At 48.2% G+C, this 25126-nt stretch overlaps 1 protein-coding gene across 1 annotated transcript in view; it reads left to right on the top strand.

The window, feature by feature from the left end:
* Positions 1-2526: 2526 nt before the first annotated feature.
* Positions 2527-25126, top strand: part of LOC129708544 (calsequestrin-1-like) — a 56636-nt gene continuing 34036 nt past the window's right edge. The window contains exons 1-3 of the mRNA XM_055654345.1: positions 2527-3051; positions 6995-7079; positions 7352-7452. Coding sequence (XP_055510320.1) covers positions 2818-3051; positions 6995-7079; positions 7352-7452 — 420 coding nt within the window. The 5' untranslated portion in view covers positions 2527-2817. The remainder of the gene's footprint in view (positions 3052-6994; positions 7080-7351; positions 7453-25126) is intronic.

Below are 25126 nucleotides of genomic sequence, written 5' to 3'. Positions count from 1 at the left end.
AAAGACGAAAACTTCCCTTCACCATAACGTTCCCCGAAAACTGGAGGAATTGAATGAGATTTTGGACAGTCAGAATGAATTGGAGGACGTCGGTGAATTTGGACCGTGGACAGTGAGGAGTGAATGATAAGGGGGCGGGTCGCTTAGTATTGCGGATGGCTGCATTGAAGAGCGGATTCCTGGCCTCTCAGCATTTAAGCGGACAGGTTATCCAACCGAAGTTGCAAAGCTGAGCTCTCTCTCCCGGGTTTCAGGGCGATTGCCGACGTTTGCTTACCCCAGTCTGCGCCGCACAGAATGGATTACGAGCAGTAATTGAATCCTCGCGGCTATTTTTAATTGGGCAGATCGTATGTGGATACAAACTGGCTGGGCTTTCAACATAGCTGATGGGTGGAGAATTGAATCCGGCACGATGTGATCTCATCGGACCGGGCTTCGAACCGTTCTCCCTTCCCTTCCCGATTTGCTAGGCGGTTGGAAGTTCTCTTTTTTTCCCTCACCATCCGACACACTCTGCTCAATTCAATGTCGGGTGTGATACTAGAGGAAGAGTGTCCCGTGCTGTCTCCCCCAACACTTAACACCCAACCTTTCCCCCTCCCATTGATTGTGTGTTGTGTGTGTGTGTGTGTGTGGGGGGGGGGGGGGGGGGGGGGTGGAGGTGCCATCCCGTCGCGGCTTTTCATTAAAGCCCTGGGTATGTCCTCCTATCTCATAACCCTCCTCACTCCCTCTCTTCCCTCACCCCGCTCCCGCTTTCTCTCCCTCTCCCTATCTGTCTCTCTCTCTCGCTCTTCCCCCCTCTCTCTCTCTCTCTATATATATATATATATATATCTCTCTCTCTCTCTCTCTCTCTCTCTCTCTCTATCTATCTATCTATCGCTCTCTCTCTCTCTCTCTCTCTCTATCTCTCTATCTCTCTCTCTCTCTCTCTCTCTCTCTCTCTCTCTCTCTCATCACACACACACATACCCGTCTCCCCTCTCCCTTCCTCTATTATCCTCCCTTTCTCTCCCTCCTTCATTCCTCCCCTCTCTGTTCCCCTCTCTGCCTCCCTCTCATTTTCTTTTCTCTTTCTCCCTCACTTTCTCTCTTTATTTCTCTCTCTGTCCCTCTCTTCTTTTCCCCCCAAGCCCTTTCCCTTTCCCTTTTCCACACTTCAACCTCTCCCCTCTCCCAATCTCACTCTCTGTCCCCTTCCATGCACGCTCCCTCTTCCTCATGGCCTCTGAATGTTCGCTGTTGCCCCTAAATCCGAGCCCCACCCTCAGCATCCTTTGGTTGTCGAGCCCAGGGACATCACAGTCTGAAAAGCAGACTGAGAAAAGCAACGGAAACCACGTCTGCTGGGATAAAACCGGCCACTAAGGCCACATTCCACTGTCCACATCAAATTGATGCTGTTAAATGCAGCCCTCGCCACAGCCCTCATTCTTTCCCTTCTTGTCTCATTTCATTTCACCTTTACGTCTATTATCCCATCTTCATTCCAACGCTTCATCCCTCGCGTCCCTCCCTCAATCTGACCCACTGTACCCTCATCCCTCCACCAATCCAATCCTGCATTCCCCCGTTCACGGCAACCCTGATTTCCTCCTTTCCTTCCCTCCATCACATCAAACCTGCCTACCCATGTCAACACTTACCTCCCTCAGCAACTCTCCCTCCTGCCAACCAATCCTTACATCCTACATATTCCAAACCATCCCTACTTCCGTCCCTCCATCACTTTTCCATTCCTGCCCCCGTCATTCCATCTTTCTTCCCATCAGCCTGGAATTGTAGAAAGACCCCCCCCTATTGAGCAGAATTCACCGCCCCTTCTGTCTGTCTGTCTGTCCACTTTTTCCTCTCCGGCAATATTTCAGACCACCCACATTGACGTCGTTCACCATCTCTCTTTCACACATTCTCTCTATCGCTCCATCCATCCAGTATTTATTTTTCTCTAAATCTTTAGTTCCCTACCTTTGTCCCATTTCTTCGTTAACCTTTCAATTTATCATATTTTTGAATGAGACATCAGTTCATCCATCCAGCATTCCTTTCTCGTCTCTCTCTCTGTCCCTCAATCCTTCTCTCTCTGTATTTGTCCATCAATCATTTCTCTCATCACCCAACCCTCTGCCTTAATATCTTTTCATTCATGTCCTCCCCTCCGATTCACCCATTGACGTGTTGTCTTTCGTCCACTCTCTCCTTGTCCATCTTGTCCTCAGTCAGCTCTCCGACTATATCGTGCTCGGCCCACTCCCTGTGCTCGCCCTCGGTCCTCGTTGCGTCACTCTCTCTGCATGCTGACCTCTCTGCCGACCTCTCTCTCTAATTCCCCCGCGCAAGCAATGTATTAATTCCCCCCGTGCTGCAGCGTGAGCAGGCCTCTCTGGCTGGCTGTTTTGGGGTAGCGCTATCCCTCGCTCTTTCTTTTTTGGACTCAGCTTCCTTTATTTTTAGAAGTGTTACTTTCTTCCCCGGGTCACTTTCCTTAATATGGGTGTGTAGCTTCGTCGCACCAGTCCCCATCGCCGGGCAGTGGCTGCCACAGCCGGGAATCTCTCTACCCAGCAAATTATCGAGACTTCCAGGTTGCAGCTGGCTTGACGAGCGTCTTGCTCTCCTCTTTGCGTCCCAGGATAGTCCAGAGTGCGGCTGAAAATCTCAGCCCCCCTTTCTGCTTTCCTCGTCCGAGGCCACCCCTCTCTCTCTCCCTCTTTCTCTGTCCCCCTACGCCTCACAGCCAGTGTCCCTCTCTCTCGCCCTCTCTCTGCCTGTTGCCCCGTCCCTCCCCAGCCCCCGTAAGTCAGCTGCACCATGCGGTCCCCATGGCTGTTGTTCCTGTCGGCCGTCACCCTCGCCCTGTGCCGAGCGGAGGAGGGGATGGACATCCCAGAGTACGACGGCGAGGACAGAGTGATTCACCTCTCCCTCAAGAACTACAAGCAAGTGCTGAAGAAGTTCGATATCCTCTGCCTGTACTACCATGAGCCCATCGACGACGACAAGATCTCGCAGAAACAGTTCGAGTGGGACGAGCTGACGCTGGAGGTATGAGGAGCACGGAGCCGACAGCGGCGTCAGCCGACCCTCGTCGAGGAGCCCTCCGCCGTGGCACCGCGCTGGTTGGGTGGGTGGGTGGGGGCAGGAATATTGCACTCCGAAAAGAAAGCTTTGCAACCTGTCTTCACTAGGGCAAGGAGCAAGATAAGTCATCGCCTGCTGCACTGAGTAATGAACCTGGTTGTGGGGGAGGGGGGGGGGGGGGGGGGGGGGGGGTTAGGAGAAAGCTAGCCCAAAGAGTAAAGCTAGCCCAAAGAGTAATCTTGTGTGTGGTCATGCCTCTTTAGGTGTGTGTGTGTCTGTAGTGTGTGTGTGCGCTCGTGTATGTGTCTGTGTGTGTGTGTGTGTGTGTGTGTGTGTGTGTGTGTGTGTGTGTGTGTGTGGGTGTTGTGCGTGCGTGTACAGTGTGTTGGTGAATGTATGTCAGTGCGTGCGCCTATCTATACGTGGGTGTGAGTCTCTGCGTGTGTCTATGTGTGAGCATATGTGTATATCTGTATGTATGATGTGCCTGTGCGTGATTTTATGTGTGACTGCGTGTGAGTGTGGCCCTGCCAGTATATGGGCGAGTGCATGTCCACTCATGTGTGCCTGTATGTGTATGTGAGTTTGTGTGTGTGAGTGTGAGTGCGTGTGTGTGTGTGTGAGAGAGAGAGAAAGAGAGAGAGAGAGAGAGAGAGAGAGAGAGATTTTCAGGAAATGTCCTGAAATTATGGCAACATTTATTTGCCGAAAACTTTCTCTCTGTCTCATTCTCAGGACGAAATGTGTTGGAGTTTTGAATGTGAGGCTGTTTCCATTGTTTCTGAACGTCAATTGCTGCTGGATATCGATTGATTACTTCAATTGTGTGCGTGTGTGTACACGCGTGCACGTTTCGTGCAGTCTGTGCATATGGGTCCGTCTCCCTGTGTGCGTGTGTCCGCGCGCATATAGCGTGTATGTCTATGTGTGCAATGTGTATGCATGTATGTGTGTTGTAACTCCCTGTGCGTGAATGTGTGCGTGCATGTGTGTGAGATATACATATATATATTTGCCTCTCCATCTCTCTCCTTCATGTGTATGTGTGAGTACGCGTGTGCATGACTTCTGGCAGTATGTTGACGTATGCTTGCTGAGTGTTTGTCTGTGGACGGTCAGCGAGTCTAAGCGTTCTGCGCACTATCCTCTGAAGGGTACCGGCACTGCACCCTGCCAGATTGTAAAGGGTTTTACTGGGCCACCAGTTTCCAATCCTCTCTAATTTACACTTTGCACGTGCCCCGGAGACCTATAACTGCTTGAACCTGACACCTTTAGCTGAAGTACTGAACCTGCAGTGCAGAAGTAACATAACCCTGAGCCATATGTCCATCTCTGTCACAGAACACCCCACTCCAGTGAGAGTAGTGAGGAGGGAGGCCGCTCTGGCCTTCCAACTGTACTGGCCATCTTCACGATCTGCTCCCATCTCCTTCCGCTATCACACGTCCTGAAATGTCCACAGGTTTCTACGATTCCTGCCAACATTCCAGCTAAAGGCGCTGCCCGCTCAAACATTACCCGTTCCAGAGCAGAATCGTGCCTGGTAAATGATGTTGGGAACATTCATCTCCCAGACTGTGTCACCAGAATGCGCCGACATCACAGTCACAATCGCCGGGACGTAGTATGCACCCCTTTGTTAGACTACACTGACAACAACATACATGACCTAGTGAAATGCACAGATATGGAGTGGTGAACATGGAATATGGAAGGGTCGATAAAGATAAGGAACGTGAAAGATAAGGGGCGTGAAAAGCTTACAGGGAAATAAGGAAGGCATACGGACTGGTGAATATTCCACAGATAAGGAGGGGTGTAGACGTTGGAAGGTGTTACAGAGAGAGGGTTGTGTGAAGAGATTGAATGGAGTTACAGAGATATAGGGAGGTGCGAGTTGCAGGAAGTTACAGACAGACAGGGGTATAGGACTGGGGGATGGGCAGAGGTAGGGAGGGGTAAATTCCGGAGTTAGTTAAAGATATGGTGAGCTGCACATGCTTTGGGGTGCTGCAGGGAATACGAGGGGTCGAGGAGTTGCAGGGTGACACATGGATAAGGAGAGAGATGGAGGGCTGAATGTGGTGGAAGAGGTAGGGAGGTATGTGGGGACCAGAGGTGTTCACAGAGATACAGATGGATGTAGGTGCTGGAAGCGATTAGTGAGTTGGGAAGTTATTAAACTGCAAAGGTCACATAAACGATTTGTAAGGTTATTGCCAGGAATGGGGAGACCATGAGAGATTGGATACATCACCTTACAGTGAAGGAGGTTGAGGAGTGATCTTATAGCGTTTTATAAAGTCGAGGGGCATGGCTAAGCTGGATTGTCACAGTACTTTCCCCGGAGCAGTTGAATCTAAAATTAAGGCTTTGGACGCGCTAGAGGCAGGAAACATGTTCCCGATATTCGCGATACATTCGCGATATTCCCGATACACCAGGGGCCACAGTTTAAGAATAAGGGGTAAGCCATTTAGAACGGAGATGTGGAAACATTTTTTCACACAGATAGTTGTGAGTCTGTGGAATTCTCTGACTCAGATGGCGGAGGAGGCCGGTTTTCTGGATACTTTCAAGAGAGAGCTAGATAGGGCTCTTAAAGACAGTGGAGTCAGAGGATATGGGGAGAAGGCTGGAACGGGGAACTAATTGGGAGGATGATCAGCCATTGAAGGGTCGAAGGGTCGAATGGCCTACTCCTGCACCGATTGTGTATTGTCTAGAAGGGATCGGTTTAAGGTGAGAGGATGGATAGTTAAAAATGACCCCAGGTATAAGCATTCCAGAACGAATAGTGGATTTCTTGAACGAGCTGTGGGATCAATTGGTGTAGGTAGGTATATGTACACGTGGATACCTTGCTCGGGAACGCCGTTGGGAAAAGGGCCTTTTCCATGCTGTATAATAATCCCAGAGTAGGAGGGGCGACGGTGTTGAAAGGAATTACTGAGATTTCTGTGTAGGAGCTGAGGTGGTTAAAGAGATAGTGAGGGGAGTAAGGTTCAACTGGATTACATGACATGGAGGGGTGTAGGGCGTTACAGAAATAATCGCTGTCATAGTTAAACAGATCGGAAACTGGCACCTCGGCCCAACTTGTACATTCAGATTGTCTATCTACACGAATCCATATATCGACAACTTTCTTTGTGAAAACTCTACCCTTGAGACCTCCTTTAAATTTATCTTATCTCATATTGAACGTGTGCCCTCTAGTGCTAGACGCCTCCATCACCGGGGCAAAGACTGAAAGTGTATAACATATCCATGCCGTTCATAATATTACAGACCTATATAAACGCACCCCTCATGCCTTACACCGTTGTGAAAATAGTCCCAGGCCATCCAATGCCCCTTCATCACTGCAACCTTTCATCCAGGCAACGTCCTATAGGATCGTTTCAGCACTCTCCCTGTTTGTACCACATTTTTTTTTTATGGTGCAGTGACCGGAACTCTCCTCCAAGCCCGGAATAACACATGCCCTGTGTAGATGCTACATAACTTCCCAATTCTCAATCCTCCTTTAAGAAAACAAGCAAGCTACGTGCTTCATTCTTCTGGCCACACATGTCGCATTCTTCTGGCAACAGGTGTTGGAGCGGCAGGTGTATTCAAAGACAGTGAGGAATGTAAAGGCTATGGGGGCAAAGAGATGTTGGGTCTGTGAGGGTAGGAAACAGGGCGAAATATACGGGCTGGTGACGTTTACACAGATATGGATGGATGTTGGGGGGGCATTTATGGAACTATTTGATTCGTGTTTGTTGAGTTATTGACTGCTACATGTACGGTTACTTTTCGTATCGATGCATCTTTCTTGGGTCATTGGGTAATTTCTAGCTGTGGAGATTTGCAGTCTGAGTAAGCCTTTCCTACCTCTCCCATCTCTTTCTGTCAGTTGGCGGCACAAGTGCTGGAGGATGAGAACATTGGTTTCGGCCTGGTGGATGCCGATGAAGACGAGGCAGTCGCCAAGAAACTAGGTAAGTCCTGGCACCTACTGTAGAGGAAAGAGGAGGAGGAGAGGTTGGCATCGGAACATTGGAGGGACCGAGAGTGGAGAAATGGGGGAGAAAACGTAGAGGAACAAGCAGCGGGTGGGGGAAGGAGGGAGAGTTGGTTGTGTGTGACGGCCTCCTCGACACCCGTGAGTCTGGTGGACAGAGTGCCGCCCATCAGGCGGAACTCCGAGGAGCCTGATTGACTGAACCGCACCTCTTCTCTTCGCCTTTCTCCGAATTGCGTCCCACCGCAGGTCTGGATGAAGAAGGCAGCATTTACGTGTTCAAGGACGACGAAGTGATCGAATACGATGGAGAATTGGCAGCTGACACTATCGTGGAGTTCCTCCTTGATGTAAGTGATTCCTCCGCCACGGGTATGTTAGTGGGGTCGTCTTGGTGGGAGGTGGGGGGTGGGGGTGGGGGTGGGGGGGGGGGGGTGGGGGTGAAAGCATCAGGCTCACACAGCTCAACCAATATGGCAGCTGGGCCTCTCGATGGACTAACTGTGCCCCTACTTGTCCCAAGCACACAAACTCGTTCCTCATTCGGACTCAAAGCATCCGGACCCAGCCCCCTGCATGTTTCCGCAGGCACTCGGCTTCCCCACGGCTCGGCCTCAGATAAGAAGAGAGTTGGCCCCCTGCATTCAACTCAATGCAGTGGCGACAAATAAACGGACGCAGGTTACTGGCTGAAATCAGAGATCCTGCACTAGCGCTAGGTCGTGGAGTCCAAATGGAGGAAACTGAACCAAACAAAGTAGCGTGTTATCCTTAGGTAATGGAAGGGAATAACGCATAGGAAATAACGCAGAATGCAAAATTACAATTCAAATTCCCGCAACGACCAGTTGCAACAAGGCGAGTCCAGCCATCTTACCCTGAACTTTACTGGTGTTTCCATTACCCCTTGCCGATATCAATATATTGGGGTTTGCAATAAATATAAATTATTGGACCGTGGATGGCTCTGAGGCCGAGTGTCCCATGGGGAGTGACGCACCTCCTGAAAACACACGGCGTTTCCCCCATCTACAGGGTACGTAAGACGTGTGATGGAAAACGCTCCATTTCCCCGGGTGAGTGCGGCTTCAACGGTTCCCGAGAAGGTCGACACCGTGGGGACAAGAGAGCAATCCATCGGCTCCCCTACCACTACCCAAACACTCCCTCTCTCCATCATAAAAACTGCTTCCCCCACCACTGCCAAATATTCGATCCCTCCACCGTAAAGTTCCCCCCTCCTCACTAAACACTCCCTCGCTCCACCACTCTAAACCACTCCCTTCTTTCTACCACACTAAACATTCCACCAATCGAGAAACTCTATTCTCTAGCACCACCCAGGATATTGTCGCAGTGACGAGTGGAGTGCCGCAAGGCTCGGTGTTGGGGCCGCAACTGTTCACCATATATATTAATGATTTGGAAGAGGGAATTAGGAGCAACACTAGCAAGTTTGCGGATGACACAAAGCTGGGTGGCAGTGTGAACTGTGAAGAGGATGTTAGGAGGTTGCAGGGTGACCTGGACAGGTTGAGTGAGTGGGCAGATGCGTGGCAGTTGCAGTATAATATAGAAAAATGTGAGGTTATCCACTTTGGTAGCAAAAACAAGGAGGCAGATTATTATCTCAATGGGATTAGTTTAGGTAAGGGGGAGGTACAGCTAGACCTGGGTGGCCTTGTCACTGAAAGTTGGCGTGCAGGTACAGCAGGCAGCGAAGAAAGCTAATGGAGTGTTGGCCTTCATAACAAGAGGATTTCAGTATATGAGTGGAGAGGTTCTTCTGCAGTTGCACAGGGCTCTGGTAAGACCACATCTGGAGTATTGTGTACAGTTTTGGTCTCCGAATTTGAGAAAGGATACCCTTGTGATTGAGGCAGTGCAGCGTAGGTTCACGAGATTGATCCCTGGGATGGCGGGACTGTCATATGAGGAAAGATTGAAAAGACTAGGCTTGTATTCACTGGAGTTTAGAAGGATGAGGGGGAAACCTTATAGAAACATATAACATTATAAAATGACTGGACAAGCTAGATGCAGGAAATATGTTGACAATGTTGGGCGAGTCCAGAACCAGGGGCCACAGTCTTAGAATAAAGAGGCAGCTATTTAAGACTGAGATGAGAAAAAACGTTTTCACCCAGAGAGTTGTGAGTTTGTGAAATTCCCTGCCACAGAGGGCAGTTGAGGCCAAATCACTGGATGGATTTAAGAGAGAGTTAGATAGAGCTCTAGGGGCTGGTGGAACCAAGGGATATGGGGCGAAGGCAGGCACGGGTTATTGATTGGGGCCGACCATCCATGATCACCATGAATGGTGGTGCTGGCTCAAATGGCCGAATGGCCTCCTCCTGCACCTATTTTCAATGTTTCTATATGTTTCTAAGCAGGGCGACTTGGACAGGCTGCGCGAGTATGCAGATGCATGGCAGGTGCAGTTTAATGTGGATAACCGTGAGGTTATCCACCGGTGGCAAAAACAGTAAGGCAGATTATTATCTGAGTGGTGAAATATTAGGAAAAGGGGAAGTACAACGAGATCTGGGTGTCCTAGTTCATCATTCACTGCAGTTAAGCCTGCAAGTCCAGCAGGCAGTGAAGCATGTTGGCCTTCATAACAAGAGTAGTTGAGCATAGGAGCAATGAGGTCCTTCTGCATTTGAACAGGGCCCTAGTGAGACCACACCTGGAGTATTGTGTGCAATTTTGGTCTTCAAATCTCAGGAAGGACATACTTGCTATTGATGGAGTGCAGCGTAGGTTCGCTGAAAGGATGGAGCGACTGGGGTTGCATTCGCTGGAATTTAGGATGAGAGAGGATCGTATTGAAACATATAAGATTATTAAGGGATTCGACAGGGTAGATGCAGGAAACATGTTCCCGATGTTGGGGGAGTCCAGAACCACGGGCCGCAGTTATGAATAAGAATAACAACTCAACAACTAAGTTACAGAGATAGGTTGAATAAGTTAGGTCTTTATACTCTGGAACGCAGAAGGTTAAGGGGGGACCTGATAGTGGTCTTTAAAATGATGAGAGGGATAGACAGAGTTGATGTGGACAAGCTTTTCCTTTTGTGAATAGGGAAGATTCAAACAAGAGGACATGACTTCAGAATTAGGGGCAGAAGTTTAGGGGTAATATGAGGGGGAACTTCTTTACGCAGAGAGTGGTGGCGGTGTGGAATGAGCTCCCAGTGGAAGTGGTGGAGGCAGGTTCATTGGTATCATTTAAAAATAAATTGGATAGGCATATGGATGAGAAGGGAATGGAGGGTTATGGTACGAGTGCAGGCAGGTGGGACTAAGGGGAAAAAAAATTGTTCGGCATGGACTTGTAGGGCCGAGATGGCCTGTTTCCGTGCTGTAATTGTTATATGGTTATATGGTTATATGGTTATATGGTTATAAGAGGTAGGCCATTTAGAATGGAGATGAGGAAAAACATTTTCTCCCAGAGAGTTGTGAATCTGTGGAATTTGTTGCATCAGAAGGCAGTGGATGGCAATTCACCGGATACTTTCAAGAAAGAGTTAGATAAAGCTCTTAAAGATAGCAGTGTCAGGGGATATGCGGAGAAGGGAGGGACGGGGTACTGATTATGGATGATCAGCCATATGGCAGTGGTGGCTCGAAGGGACGAATGGTCTCCTCCTGCACCTATTGCCTATTGACCCGAAACATAACCTACTCCTTTTCTCAAGAGATGCTGATTGACCCGCTGTTGCGCCGCTGCAGTTGCTTCCTACACATCCATCCTCAACCCTAATCTCGTCCTCGATCCACCACTTTAAACACAACATCACACCTCTCTAAAATTTCCAATATCGAATCACCTTAAACCCTTAGCCAACTTCAACACACCATATCATAAACACTGCCTCCCTCCGCCCGTCAAAGCATTCCCTCGCTCCGCTTTTTAAACACGCCCTCCCTCCACCGTAAACACCCCCCCCCCCCCCATCTTAAGCACCAGCTCCTTCCCTTCACCATAAACCCTTCCTGTCTCCATCATAAATGCTCTCATCTACCGGCACTCTACACACTTCTCCCTGCACCTTGAACACTCACATCGCCCACCACCCTAAACATTGCCTCTCGCAACTGTAACTCTCTTCATTTGCCAAACACCTCATTCATCATCCTGAGGGCACCTTCTCACCATCTTCCATACTCCCTCAACCACCGTCAGCACTAAACATTCCCTCTTGCATCACCCGAAACACTGTCTCCATACGCTACCCCGAACACCCTCACCCTAAACACTCCCTGACTTCACCACTCTCTACTGGCCCTATAACACTCCTTCCCTCCGCTCTAAGCAAACGTCGGCTCTCCGTAAACCACCCCTCCGTCTAGCCTAAACAAACTCTCGCTCCACACTACACGAATCCCTGTTTCTATTTGAAACACAACATCCCTGCACCAGTCAAAATACCCCTTCCTTCCACCGTCAACATCCTCCCCTCCAACCTAAACACCCGGAAACACTATTCCCTCCACTCTAAATACACCACCTCCCGTGACTCTAAAGAAAGCACTTGAAATACCCCAGCGCTTCGCCGTTCACTTCGCCGTTCACTCACTCCAGAGCTTCCCTCCACCCAAAGCACCACACCACTTTCTCACCACAAAAGACTTCCTCCGTACGCCACATTGAGCTTTCTCTCACCATCATACTGAAGACTTCCTTCTATCTTAAATAGTTCTCTCCCCCACAATACCACCACGGCCTTTCCGATTAGTAAATAGTCGCTTACTCTAGCACCCTCAACACTCAATTTCTCCATTTCCGCAAACGGTCCATCCTTTCATGGGAAGCCCTGCCTCCCTCCCCAAACACACCCCTCTGCACCCTCAACATTGTCCACCCAACAACACTTTCCTGGCCACCTAAAACCATTCTCACCACCAGCCTAAACACCACCTTCCTCCACCACACTATTTCTACTATTTCTACTATACACCTCCTTGAACAATTCCTCCCTCGATCCTGAAGAGTTATTTGCTTCCTCCCTAACTACTCTCTAGCAGTGTCAGAGAACCCCCTTGCTCTACCCTAAATAGTATTTTCCTCCACCTACCTAAACACTCTTCACCAGCCAAAATAATCCTATTCACGATCACAAAACTGGCTCCCTGCGCCTACCCATTACCCTGCTCCAAATGTTCCCTTTCTCTAAAGCCTAAACACTCACTCTATCCACACGAATCAATCACTCCCTCACCACCCTAAACACCGTCTTAATGCACCATCCTAAAAAATCCCCCGTACACTACTCAAAAACACACCTCTTTGCCATACCTTGTATTCCTTCCCAACCATCACCCTAAGCACTCCCTTTCTCCATCCTAACCACTCCCTCCCTCCACCCTATTCACTATCTTCCTTTCTTCACTTTGTCCGTTATTTCCCGATCATATATGGCTTCTCCCGCGGGCACCCTAAACACTCACACCTGACACCCTGAACACCTGATCCAACCAACACTCAAAAGATTTGCCCTCTCACGCCTACACCACCGTCTACCACCGAGATACGAACTTCAACGTCCTATAGGATAAGGATTCAGACTTTTGAACCATGGGGATATCTTCTAAAGTCAGTGGAAAAGAGTGGTAACAGGCAATTAGAAGGGATGGAAAAGTTTAAGAAATGTAATTAGAAAGGTGGGGACCTCTGCTGTTTGTGATTATAGTGCCCTGCATAATGTTTGGGACAAAGACCCATCATTTATTTATTTGCCTCTGTACTTCACAATTTGAGATTTGTGATAGAAAAATAAATCACATGTGGTTAAACTGCACATTGTCAGATTTTAATAAAGGCCATTTTTATACGTTTTGGTTTCACAATGTAGAAATTACAGCACTGTTTATACATAGTACCGCCCATTTCAAGGCACTATAATGTTTAGGACACAGCAATGCCATGTAAATGAAAATAGTCATGTTCAGTATTTTGTTGCAAATCCTTTGCATGCAATGACTGCTTGAAGTCTACGATTCATGGACATCACCAGTTGCTGGGTGTCTTCTCTGGTGATGTTTTGCCAGGCCTGTATTGCAGCCATATTTAGCTTATGCTTGTTTTGGAGACTAGTCCCGTTCAGTTTTCTCTTCAGCATATATAAGACATGCTGGATTGGGTTTAGATCGAGTGATTGACTTGGCTACTCAAGAATTGACCATGTTATAGCTTTGAAAAACTCCTTTGTTGCTTCAGTGGTATGTTTGGGATCATTGTCTTGCTGTAGAATGAACCGCCGGACAATGAGCTTTGAGGCATTTGTTTGAACTTGAGCAGCGAGGATGTGTGCACTTAAATAAATACTTTCTCCCTCGACCACTCTCCCTCGATACATCAGCAAGTATCACCAATGAAGATAAGTCGTCAGAAGTGTTTTATTGTTATGTCCCAGATAGATCAATGGAATTCTTACTTGTTGCAGCACCACAGAATATGTAATCATAAAAAATAAAATAACAACTCCAAAGAAAAAGAACAAACAATAACAGTGCAATAATAATAATAATAATAATAATAATAATAATAATAATAATAATAATAATAATGATATAATAATAATAATAATAATAATAATAATAATAATAATAATAATAATATCATCATCATCATCATCATCATCATCATCATCATCATCATCATCATCATCATCATCATCATCATCATCATCATCATCATCATCATCATCTATTGTAGTTCATAGCTTTTGGAAGTTGTGGTGTTTAATAGCCTGATGGCTGTAGGGAAGAAGCTGTTCCTGAACCTGGATGTTACAGATCTCAGGCTCCTGTCCCTTCTTCCCGATGGCAGTAGTGAGATGAGTGTGTGGCCAGGATGGTGTGGGTCTTTGATGATGTTGGCTGCCTTTTTGAGGCAGCGACTACAATAGATCCCTTCGATGGTGGGAAGGTCAGAGCCAGTGATGGCCTGGGCAGTGTTTACAACTTTTTACAACTTTTTGCTCCTGGACGTTCAGATTGCCGAACCAGACCATGATGCAACAGGTCAGTATACTCTGTACTGTGCACGTGTAGAAGTTCAAGAGAATGCTCTTAAACATGGCAAATCTCTGTAAACTTCTCAGGATGTAGACACTGATGTGCTTTCTTTATAATTGAATCAGTGTGCTGGGTCCAGGAAAGATCGTCGGAAATATGCACGGCCAGGAATTTGAAGTTTTTAACTCTCTCCACCATCGTCCTATTGATATAAACAGGATTGTGGTACCTCAACCTTCCTCTTCCAAAGTCCACAATCAGTTCTTTGGTTTTGCTGATATTGAGAGCCAGGTTGCTGTGCTGGCACTATATGGTCAGTCGGTCGATCTCACTTCTGTACTCTGACTCATCACCATCTGTAATTTGTCCCACAACGGTGTTGTTGTCGGTGAACTTGAAAATAGAGTTCGCACTATGTCCAGCTACACAGTCATGAATATAGTATGAGTAGAGCAGGGGGCTGAGTACGCAGCCTTGAGGTGCTCCCATGCTGATTATCACTGAGGATGAAGTGTTTCTGCCAATTCGAACAGACAGTGGTCTGTGGATGAGGAAGTCAAGGATCCAATTGCAGAGGGATGCGCAGAGACCCAGTTCCGTGAGTTTTGTAACCTAGCTTTTTTTTTGTATCACCTGCCTCCACCACTTCCACTGGAAGCTCAATCCACACCGCTACCACTCTCTGAGTAAAGAGGATCCCCCTCATGTTACCCCTAAAGTTTTGTCCCTTAATTCTCAAGTCATGTCCTCCTGTTTGAATCTTCCCTACTCCCAATGGGAAAAGCTTATCCACCTCAACCCTGTCTATCCCTCTTATAATTTTAAAGACGTCTATCAAGTCCCCCCTTAACCTTCTGCGCTCCAAAGAATAAAGACCTATCTTGTTCAACCTTTCTCAGTAACTTGGCTGCTGAAACCCAGGCAACATTCTAGTAAATCTCCTCTGTACTCTCTATTTTGTTGACATCTTTCCTATAATTTGGCGACCAAAATTGTACATCATACTCCAGAATTGGCCTCACCAATGCCTTGTACAATTTTAACATTACATCCCAACTTCTACACAATGCTCTGATTTATAAAGGCCAGCACACCAAAAGCTTTCTTTACCACCCTATCTACATGAGATTCCACCTTCAGGGAACTATGCACAGTTATTCATAGATCCCTCTGTTCAACTGCATTCCTCAAATCTCTACAATTGACCATGTACGTCCTATTTTGATTTGTCTAGCCGAAATGTAGCACTTATCAGTATTAAACTCCGTCTGCCATCTTTCAGCCCATTCTTCCAAATGGCCTAAAGCTCTCTGTAGACTTTGAAAATCGACTCCATTATCCACAACCCCACCTATCTTAGTATCATCTGCATACTTACTAATCCAATTTACCACACCATCATCCAGATCATTGATGTACATGACAAACAACAGTGGACCCAACACAGATCCCTGCGGCAACCCACTAGTCACTGGCCTCCAACCTGACAAACAATCATCCACCATTACTCTCTGGCATCCATTCAGCCACTGTTGAATCCATCTTGCTACTCCACCATTAATGCCCAACAATTGAACCGTCTTAACCAACCTTCCATGTGGAACCTTGTCAAAGGCCTTACTGAAGTCCATATAGACTCTGGCTCGGGCAAATCTGGCTCGGGCAAATCCCTCTTCCGCCTGGCGCCGTGACTCATGGATAGCCAGCTTGGTCAGGCCTAGGAGCAACCCAACCAGGACATCTTCAGCCCTGCCCCTTCCCTAGATCACGTCACCAGTCCTTTGGTCACTGAGAGCAAAGCCACCCCTCCTTGCCCTCGGGGCCTCGGCTACAAGGGATGTCTGAAGAAGGGTTTCGGCCCGAAACGTTGCCTATTTCCTTCGCTCCATAGATGCTGCTGCACCCGCTGAGTTTCTCCAGCTTTTTTGTGTAACCTACAAGGGATGCTTTACTGGTCCCTCAACCCTCAACAGGAATGGTGGTGGTCTTGGTCTTGGCATCCTTCTTCAGGTCATCCAAGAAGGACCTGAGTTGACGCAGGTCGTTCCCCTTCACCCCCTTCACCCCCTTGCCCCTCCCCCTCCTTCTGAGGATGAGGTTTGTAGGTTTGGCCACTGGAGGGAGGCAAGTCTGGGCCGATGTTTGGCTCCTTCAGTGGCCTGGATGAACTTGCGGATCTCCTCCACTGGAATGAATGGAGTGGCGTCGGGGGGAGCGAGAACATCCATTGATTCATTGTTCGAGGAGTCCACGCGCACACTGCAGATGGAGACGCTATCCCCATCCGCGGAAACACCCTTAGTGCTCGAAACTCCCACCTCACCCTGTGCGGCAGTTGCCTCTGCCCCACCCGCTGCTCTCCCCTCCACTTTAGTCCCAACCCTGGGGCCAGTGGCAGTGGGGCCTTCCCCAGCTGTACCCGGGGAGTCAAGAACATCGACAGTGGGAGTGTCTATTCCTCTACCAGTTGGGCCCAGAGTGGACTCTGGTATACCACACTTAAGGAGTTCCTCTGGAGCCAGGTCCTGAAGGAGAGAAGAGCTGGTTTCCCCAACTTCTACAGCGCCTACAGTCTCTGCCTCCAGAGGCTTGCTCTGCACCTTGTCCTGGGTGGGCTGATCCTGGGCTTCTTCGGGTGCCTGATGCAGGACTCCATCACCAACAGGAATCTCCTCCTGCTCCATAATACCCGAGTGGTCCCCATGGCCACTCTCCCCAGAATCCCTTCCAGAACATGAGACCGGAGCCCGAACCAAAGGGCGGGATTCTTCCTCCACCACAGCACTCCCCTTACCCCTAGAGGATGCTCGTTCGTCCCTCTTCTGCTCCTCCATGGAGAGATGCCTCCACTTTTTTCAAAGGGGAGAAACTCACAGACACTGGAGTCACCTGAGCAACGTTCCTCCGTGGCACCCCATCCTCCCACCCGATCCTCGGCTGGATTATGGGGCTTGCAGGCTCCCTAACGGGAGGCGACGGGAAGGGTGGATCATTCTTATCCCTGGGGGCTTTATCATAAGGGTGGATCATTCTTATCCCTGGGGGCTTTGCTACCCAGGTGCTTCACCTTCTTCCCCACCTTGCCCTCCTTCTTTTGACCCTCCCCACCCCCGCCGGCACAACCCCAGGCATCCACAACAGGGGGGATTGGAGCGAGGGGGGGGGGGGGGGGGGGGAGTTAGTGGCATTGGAGGCGGAGGCCCCCGCCTGGGATTTGGGGCAATTCCTCCGAATATGCACCACTTCCTTACAGTCATGGCACCTTGGGCGCTCCAATGTCCAGTAGACGGTGAAGTCACGCCCATCCTGCTGGACACAGAAGCGCCCGTCAACTCCCTCCTCCTGGTCCAGCATCATTGACAGCTGGCGCCGGAGGGAAAGAATGTGCCGCAGCTCCTTCCTGCGGAATCCCTGGGATATCGGGGTGCATCCGTGAGTACCTTCCCCAGGGTGTGAAGGTGTGAAAGGAGGGCCTCGTTTGTAATGTAGGGTGGGACGTTGGGCAAGATGGGCCCTAAGGGGTCGACCTGCAAGAAAACTGCCCCCACTGTGACCCCTTTACTCACGGCCGCGTTCACTTCCTCAATGGAGCCAAGCAGTCCTCCAGGTTGATCTGGGGGGCAAGTAGCAACTTACCCCATGCTCAAACGGAAGGTTCTTCATGGGGAACCAGGTCCAAGAGGTGTAGGTGAAGCAGCCACCTGAGCATAGCTCCTGGAAGGCCCCGGCTCCCCAGAACACTGGCCCGGCATGGTCTCAGGCACTACATTTAAACAAACTCAAAAACAATAAGTAACAGTCAAAATACAGATAGTGATAATCAAAAATGGCACGACGCCAGTGTCCAAACACAGTTTGAGGGAGGCAGCAAGTGATGTTGCCTCAGACGTTGCTAATGGCGGTTACCCACAAAAAGTCTGTGTCACCACCTCTTTGCCTGACGATCTCAACTCCCATGCGATCCCCGGCGAGCTGCTGACCTTCAAGGACAATCCCAGCTGTTCCTCTCTGCTTCTGCAGTAACGAATGGGACTTGTCAGCAGTCTTTGATGTTGGAAACCTTCTCCCTCCGAGTGAAAGGAGGCATTGCAAGCACCAAGGCCGCAGAAAGATGTTGAGACGGTGCAGGTGCAGAAATGCTCTGACACCACACGAAAGGCAGACCAGCCCGGTCAGCACCGACAAGGCAGTAAGGGAGGTTGTTTTGGACAAAGGTGTCAAAGACCAGAAAGATTTTTATACCCTTTTTTGGCGCACAAATATTTTCCTGGCAGGTTGCCAGTCTCCGTAGTGGGAGCTTTGCAGTCAGTAGATAAGATCCAAAACAGCAATGTCGCAGCGATGCACAAAGATGTTTAAATGCATCGCCGTGCCTCCTCCGAAATCCCCAATAGATATTTAACGCACATTTCTGTATCTGGACAGGAGCTCCAAATCATCACACCTCCCCGCGTAACCAGTAAGGGATGATGGTGTTGAACGCCGAGCTGTAGTCTATAAACACCAGCCTGACGTAAGTGTTTTTATTGTAAGTGGTCCAGTGTGGAGTGGAGAGCCAGTGAGATTGCATCCTCCGTGGACCTATTGCGACGGAAGTTCAAACTGTAGTGGGTGAGCCAGTACCTTCAGTAGCCATACATGCCCAGTCCTTAACACCCCACCACTGTTTTAGAGATGAGGTGGTATGCTTTGGATCCTGGGCAGTTCCTTCTCTCCTCCATAGTTTGCTCTTGCCATCACTCTGACATACGTTAATAACCATATAACAATTACAGCACGGAAACAGGCCATCTCGACCCTTCTAGTCCGTGCCGAACACATATTTTCCCATAGTCCCATATACCTGCGCTCAGACCATAACCCTCCATTCCCTTCCCGTCCATATAACGATCCAATTTATTTTTAAATGATAAAAACGAACCTGCCTCCACCACCTTCACTGGAAGCTCATTCCACACAGCCACCACTCTCTGAGTAAAGATGTTCCCCCTCATGTTACCCATAATCTTCATCTCTTCTGCCCACTAGATCCTTTTCCAAAACATTGGTTGCTCTTTTAAGTACTTCTTGTCAAAGTGTAACCTGGTCATCCTATTTTTGCGGCTAACCAGTGTTTGCATCTTGCAGTGTAGCCTCTATATTTCTGTTCATGAAGTCTTTTGCGGACAGTGGTCATTGACAAATCCACACCCGACACCTGAAGAGTGTTTCTGATCTCTCGGATAGGTGTTTGGAGATTTTTCTTTATTACAGAGATAATCCTCCTGTCATCAGTTGTGGAGGTCTTCCTTGGCCTGCCCGTCCCTTTGTGATTAGAAAGCTCACCTGTTCTCTCTTTCTTCTTAATGATGTTGCAAACAGTTGATTTTGGTAAGCCTAAGGTTTGGCTGATGTCTCAAACAGTTTTAATTTGTTACTCAGTCTCATAATGGCTTCTTTAACTTTCATTGGCATAACTTTGGTCCTCATGTTTATAAACAGCAATAAAAGATTCCAAAGTTTATGGAAAGACTGGAGGAAAGCCTAGGTGCTGAGACCTCTCTTATACCTGTTTTAAGGAGGCATTTAAACACACCTGAGCAATTACCAACACCTGTGAAGCCATGTGTCCCAAACATTATGGTGCCCTGAGGTGGCGGGACTATGTATAAACACAGCTGTAATTTCTACATGGTGAAACCAAAATGTTTGAAATTACCCATGAAATAAAATCTGACAAACTGCACTTTAACTACAGGTGATTTTTTTCTATTACAAATCTCAAATTGTGGAGTACAGAGGCAAATAAATAAATGAAGTGTCTTTGTCCCAAACATTATGGAGGGCACTATATAAATGACCTAGACATAAATGTAGATGGGTGGGTGGGTGAGTATGTTTGCAGACAACACCAACAGAAAGAGTTGTAGACAGTGATGAAGGCTGTCAGACGATACAGACGATATGATGGATAAAGATCAGCTGCAGAAATGGGCGAACAATGGCAGATTTAGGAGGTTGAATGTAAAGAGAGAGATTATACAATGAATGGCAAGGCCCTTAGTTGCGTTAATGTGCAGATGGATCTTGGAGTCCAAGTTCATATCTCAGCAAAGGTGGCAGCACACATAGATGGGGTGGTAAAGAAGGCATATGGTATGCTGCTTTCATTGCTAGATGCATTGAATATGAACGTCAGGAAGTCGATGCAACTATACAGGAGTTTGGTTCGGCCGTATTTGAAGTATTGCGTGCAGTTATGATCGCCCCATGACAGGAAAGACGTGGAAGCTTTGGGGAGGGTGTAGAGGTGGATTTCCAGAATGCTGTCTGGATCAGAGGATTTCAGCTACAGGGAAACGTTGTATACATTTGGATTGTTTTCTATGGAACGTCGGAGGTAGAGGGGAGACATAATAGAAGAATATATAATTATGGGAGACGTTGATAGGGAAGACAGTCAGAACAGTCTTCCCAGGATGGAAATGCCCAACACTAGAGTGCATAGCTATTAGGTGAGAGTTAGAAAATATAATGGAGATATGTGGGGCAGGATATTTATGCAGAGGGTGGTGGAGGCCTGGACGGATTGCCAGGGGTGTTAGTAGAGGCAGATACGACAGTGGCGTTTAGGAAATGTTTATCCAGGCACATTGATCTGCAGGGTATAGAGGGATATGGATCATTTGCAAGAAGTTCAGCTAGGCATGATGTTCGGCAAAAGCACTGTGATGCTATGGGCCGTCCTGTGCTGCAGGAATGAAATCAAGCAGGTGATTAGAAGGACAAAACGGGGTGTAAAATGTTACTGGTGTGTCAGATTAAATAAAATCACAAGGCTTTGTACACGTATACGTAAAAACCCCCCAAAAACCCAAAAATAAATAAATAAATAAATTGGATAGTTATATGGACTGGAAGGGAATGGAGGGTTATGGTCCGAGCGCAGGTATATGGGACTAGGGGAGAATATGTGTTCGGCACGGACTAGAAGGGTCGAGATGGCCTGTTTCCGTGCTGTAAATTGTTATATGGTTATATGGTATATTAAAAACAAGAGGGAGAAGATAGGTTCAAGGATAAAGCAGGGAATTTATGCTCAGAATCGGGGAATGTAATCAGGGACTAAACGAGTAGAGTCATAGATTAATACTGCATGGAAAAAGGAATTTCAGCTCAACCTTCCCACACAAACAAACATGTCCCATCTACAGCTGCCTGTGTTTGGACAATATCCCTCTGAACATATCCTATCCATGGGCCTGTCTAAATGTTTCTTAAATGTTGCGATAGTTCCTGTCTCAACCTCCTCTGGCAGCTCGTTCCAAGTGCCCACCACACATTGCATAAACACCTTGTCTCGCGTTCCCTTTATATCTTTCACCCCTCACCTTAAATATATGCCTTCTGGTTCGTCATTCCCCTACTCCGGTCAAGAGACGCCTTGTGTATTTATCACTCCTCATCCTCCTCATCCTCCTGCACTCCAAGGAAAACCGTTCTAGCCTGCTCAAACTCTGTCTATAGCTCAGGCCTCGAGTTCTGGCAACATCCTTGTAAATCTTCTCTGTACCCTTTTCTGTCTGACAACATATTTCCTATAATAGTATGCCCAAAACTGAACGCAATATTCTAAAGGTAGACACAAAATGCTTGTGTAACTGAGCGGGTGAGGCAGCATCTATGGAGAGACGGAATTGGCGACGTTTCGGGTCGAGACCCCTCTGGCCTCGCCAACACTTTATATAACTGTAGCATAACCTTCCAACTTCTAAATTAAATACTCTGGCTGATGAAGGCTAATGTGCCGAAAGCATTTTTGACTATTTAATCTACATGTGACGCGGTTTTCTATGAACCACATACTACACTCCTAGATCCCTCTGCTCTACAACATTCCCCAGAGCCCTATCATTAACCAAGTAGGTTCTGCCCATGTTAGATATCCCAAAATGCAACACCTCACAATTCTATGCATTAAATTCCGTCAGCTAATCTGCAGCCCACCTGCTCAACCGATCAAGATCATCATTTTTTACACCTATCTTCACTATCTACACGATCACATACGTTTGTGTTATCTCCAAAGTTGCAAATGATACCATTTACATCCTCATCGAACTCATCCAAATGTAGTTTTATTTAATGTTTAGATACTAAAACATTGGGCCCATCAAGTCCACGCTGACCAGCGATCCCACTCGCACTATCCTACATACCAGGGACAATTTACATTTTTTACCGAAGCACGTTAACCTACAGACCTATATGTCTTTGGAGTCAGGAAAACGGAGGCATGGGACAGGTATACGCTGGTAGACAAGCGCTGGAGAAACACAGCGGGCGAGGCAGCATCTATGGTGAGAGCCTCATCTATGGTAGGGGAGGGGAACCCTACAAAGAGGCAGGCATAGCTGGGATACGTCGTAGGGTCTTTGTAGGGTACGTCCAACAATCCTTGTTCGAGAGCACCCACACACAACTCACTAACTTCATCAACTTCGCCACTAACTTCAATCCGGCGTTCAAATACACCTGGACCATTTCCGACAATTCCCTATAATATCTTGACCTCACTATCTCCATCGCAGGTGATAGACTTTTGACCGACATCCACTATAAACCCACTGACTCCCATGGCTATCTAGACTACACTTCTTCCCCACCCTGCTTCCTGTAAGGTCTCCATCCCCAACTCCCAATTCCTCTGTCTACGCCGAATCTGCTCCCAGGATGAGGTGTTCCACACCAGGGGCATCGGAAATGTCCTCATTCTTCAGGGAACGGGGATTCCCCTCCCCTAGATGAGGCTCTCACCAGGGTCTCTTCAATACCCCGCAACCCACTCCCCACCCCCCCCACTCGGAACAAGGGCAGAGCCCCCATAGTCCTCACCTTTCACCCCACTAGCCGGCACATACAACAAATAGTCCTCCATCATTTTCACCACCTCCAACATGACCCCACCACTCGCCACATCTTCCCATCTCCCCCGTGTCTACTTTCCGCAAAGCCCGCTCCCTCCGTAACTCCCTGGTCAATTCTTCCCTTCCCACCCGCACCACCCCCTCCCCGAGCAATTTCCCTTGCAACCACAGGATATGCTACACGTGTCACTTTACCTCCCCCCTCGACTCCATTCAAGGATCCAAGCAGTCGTTCCAGGTGCGACAGAGGTTCACCAGCACCTCCTCTAACCTCATCAATTGCATCCGCTGGTCATGGTCAGCTGATCTACATTGGTGAGACCAAGCATAGGCTTGGCGATTGTTTCGCTCAACACCTCCGCTCTGTCCACATTAACCAACCTGATCTCCCGGTGGCTGAGCACTTCAACTCTCCCTCCCATTCCGAACCCGACCTTTCTGTCCTGGACCTCCTCCAAGGCCAGAGAGAGCACCACCGGAAATTGGAGGAGCAGCACCTTATATTCCGCTTGGGCAGTCTGCTTGAACTTGAACATTGACTTCGCCAATTTCCGGTAGCCCTCGTTGTCTCCTCTCCTTCTCAGCTCTCCCTCAGCCCTCTGGCTCCTCCTCTTCCTTTCTTTCTCCCCCCCCCCCCCCCCTGTATCCTATGACGGAACTGATGAAGGAAAGCCAAAAGAGGTCAGGACATTGCGGTGGCTGATAACATGAAGGAAAATCCAAATAAACTTTCTAAGTGTATTCATGGAATAAAAGGCGAAGAGTGAGAGAATAGTGTGATAGTTATATGGATCTTGATAGTTATATGGATGGGAAGGGAATGGAGGGTTATGGTCTGAGCGCAGGTATATGGGACTGGGGGAGATTATGTGTTCTGCACGGACTAGAAGGGTCGAGATGGCCTGTTTCCGTGCTGTAATTTTTATATGGTTATATGGTTTATATGGTTATAGTGTCACTCGGAAATTTGTTAGTGGAGCCGTGGAAAATGGGCAAAGCGCTCAATGAGTATTTCTCCTCTGTGTTTAGCATGGAGAAACACATGGGGAACTATTGACAGTTAATGGAGATGTTTTGAGGATAGTCCATGTTGCCACATGGATTCCTTTCCACAACCACTAATTATCTCTCCCTGCTACTCCGTAAACGCTCCCTTCCGCCGCTAAAGCACTCTTACCCTCCAGCTGCCCAAACAGAGTTGTTCCCGGTCTTAGCACAACCTCCACAACTCTGAACACTGTCTCCGCTAATCACCAAATACCACCATCCGCCCCCATCCTCCATCCACCTCCTTGACCTCCATGTATCTACATCTCTCAAAACACACTCTCCCCGCCCTAAATACACCCTCCATCTCACAAGACATATAAACATTAAGCAATCCAGCCTTAAACACTCTCCCCACCACCTTAAATACGCCAGCCATCTTCGTAATCAATCACTCGCGCCACACTCACTCACCCTCCACCTCTTCGGTAAAGTGACTCTCCCATTCCCACCTCTCACGCCACGCTAAACAATTCATCCTTGTCTTCCTAATGATACCTACCTTACATGCCATTAATTGCTACTTGTCTCCGCCCTCAACTCTCCCTTCCCCTGCCCTTATATTGACTGGGATTTAGAAGGACGAGAGGGGATCTTATAGAAACATATCACATTCTTAAGGAATTGGATAGGCTAGATGCCGGAAAAATGTTCCCGATGTTGGGGGAGTCCGGATCCAGGGCTCGCAGTTTAAGAATATGGGGTAGACCATTTACGACTGAGATGAGAATAAACTTTCTCACCCAGAGTGTTGTGAATCTGTGGAATTCTGTGGACATTTTTTTAAGAGAGAGTTAGATATAGGGATATGGGGAGGGGGGAAGGCAGTGGTGGTGGGGGGAAGGCACGGTGGATTCTGAGCAGAGTGCCGCGGTTGGACCGCTCAGTACATAGACACATAGAAACATAGAAAGTAGGTACAAGAGTAGGCCATTCGGCCCTTCGAGCCTGCACTGCCATTCAATATGATCATGGCTGATCATCCAACTCAGTATCCCATACCTGCCTTCTCTCCATACCACCTGGCCCCTTTAGCCACAAG

The sequence above is a fragment of the Leucoraja erinacea genome, chromosome 24 (genome assembly GCF_028641065.1).
Source record: "Leucoraja erinacea ecotype New England chromosome 24, Leri_hhj_1, whole genome shotgun sequence".
NCBI classification, from domain to species: Eukaryota; Metazoa; Chordata; class Chondrichthyes; order Rajiformes; family Rajidae; genus Leucoraja; species Leucoraja erinaceus.
Note: the sequence above shows the minus strand (reverse complement) of the source record. Positions and strands in the feature narration are given on the sequence as shown.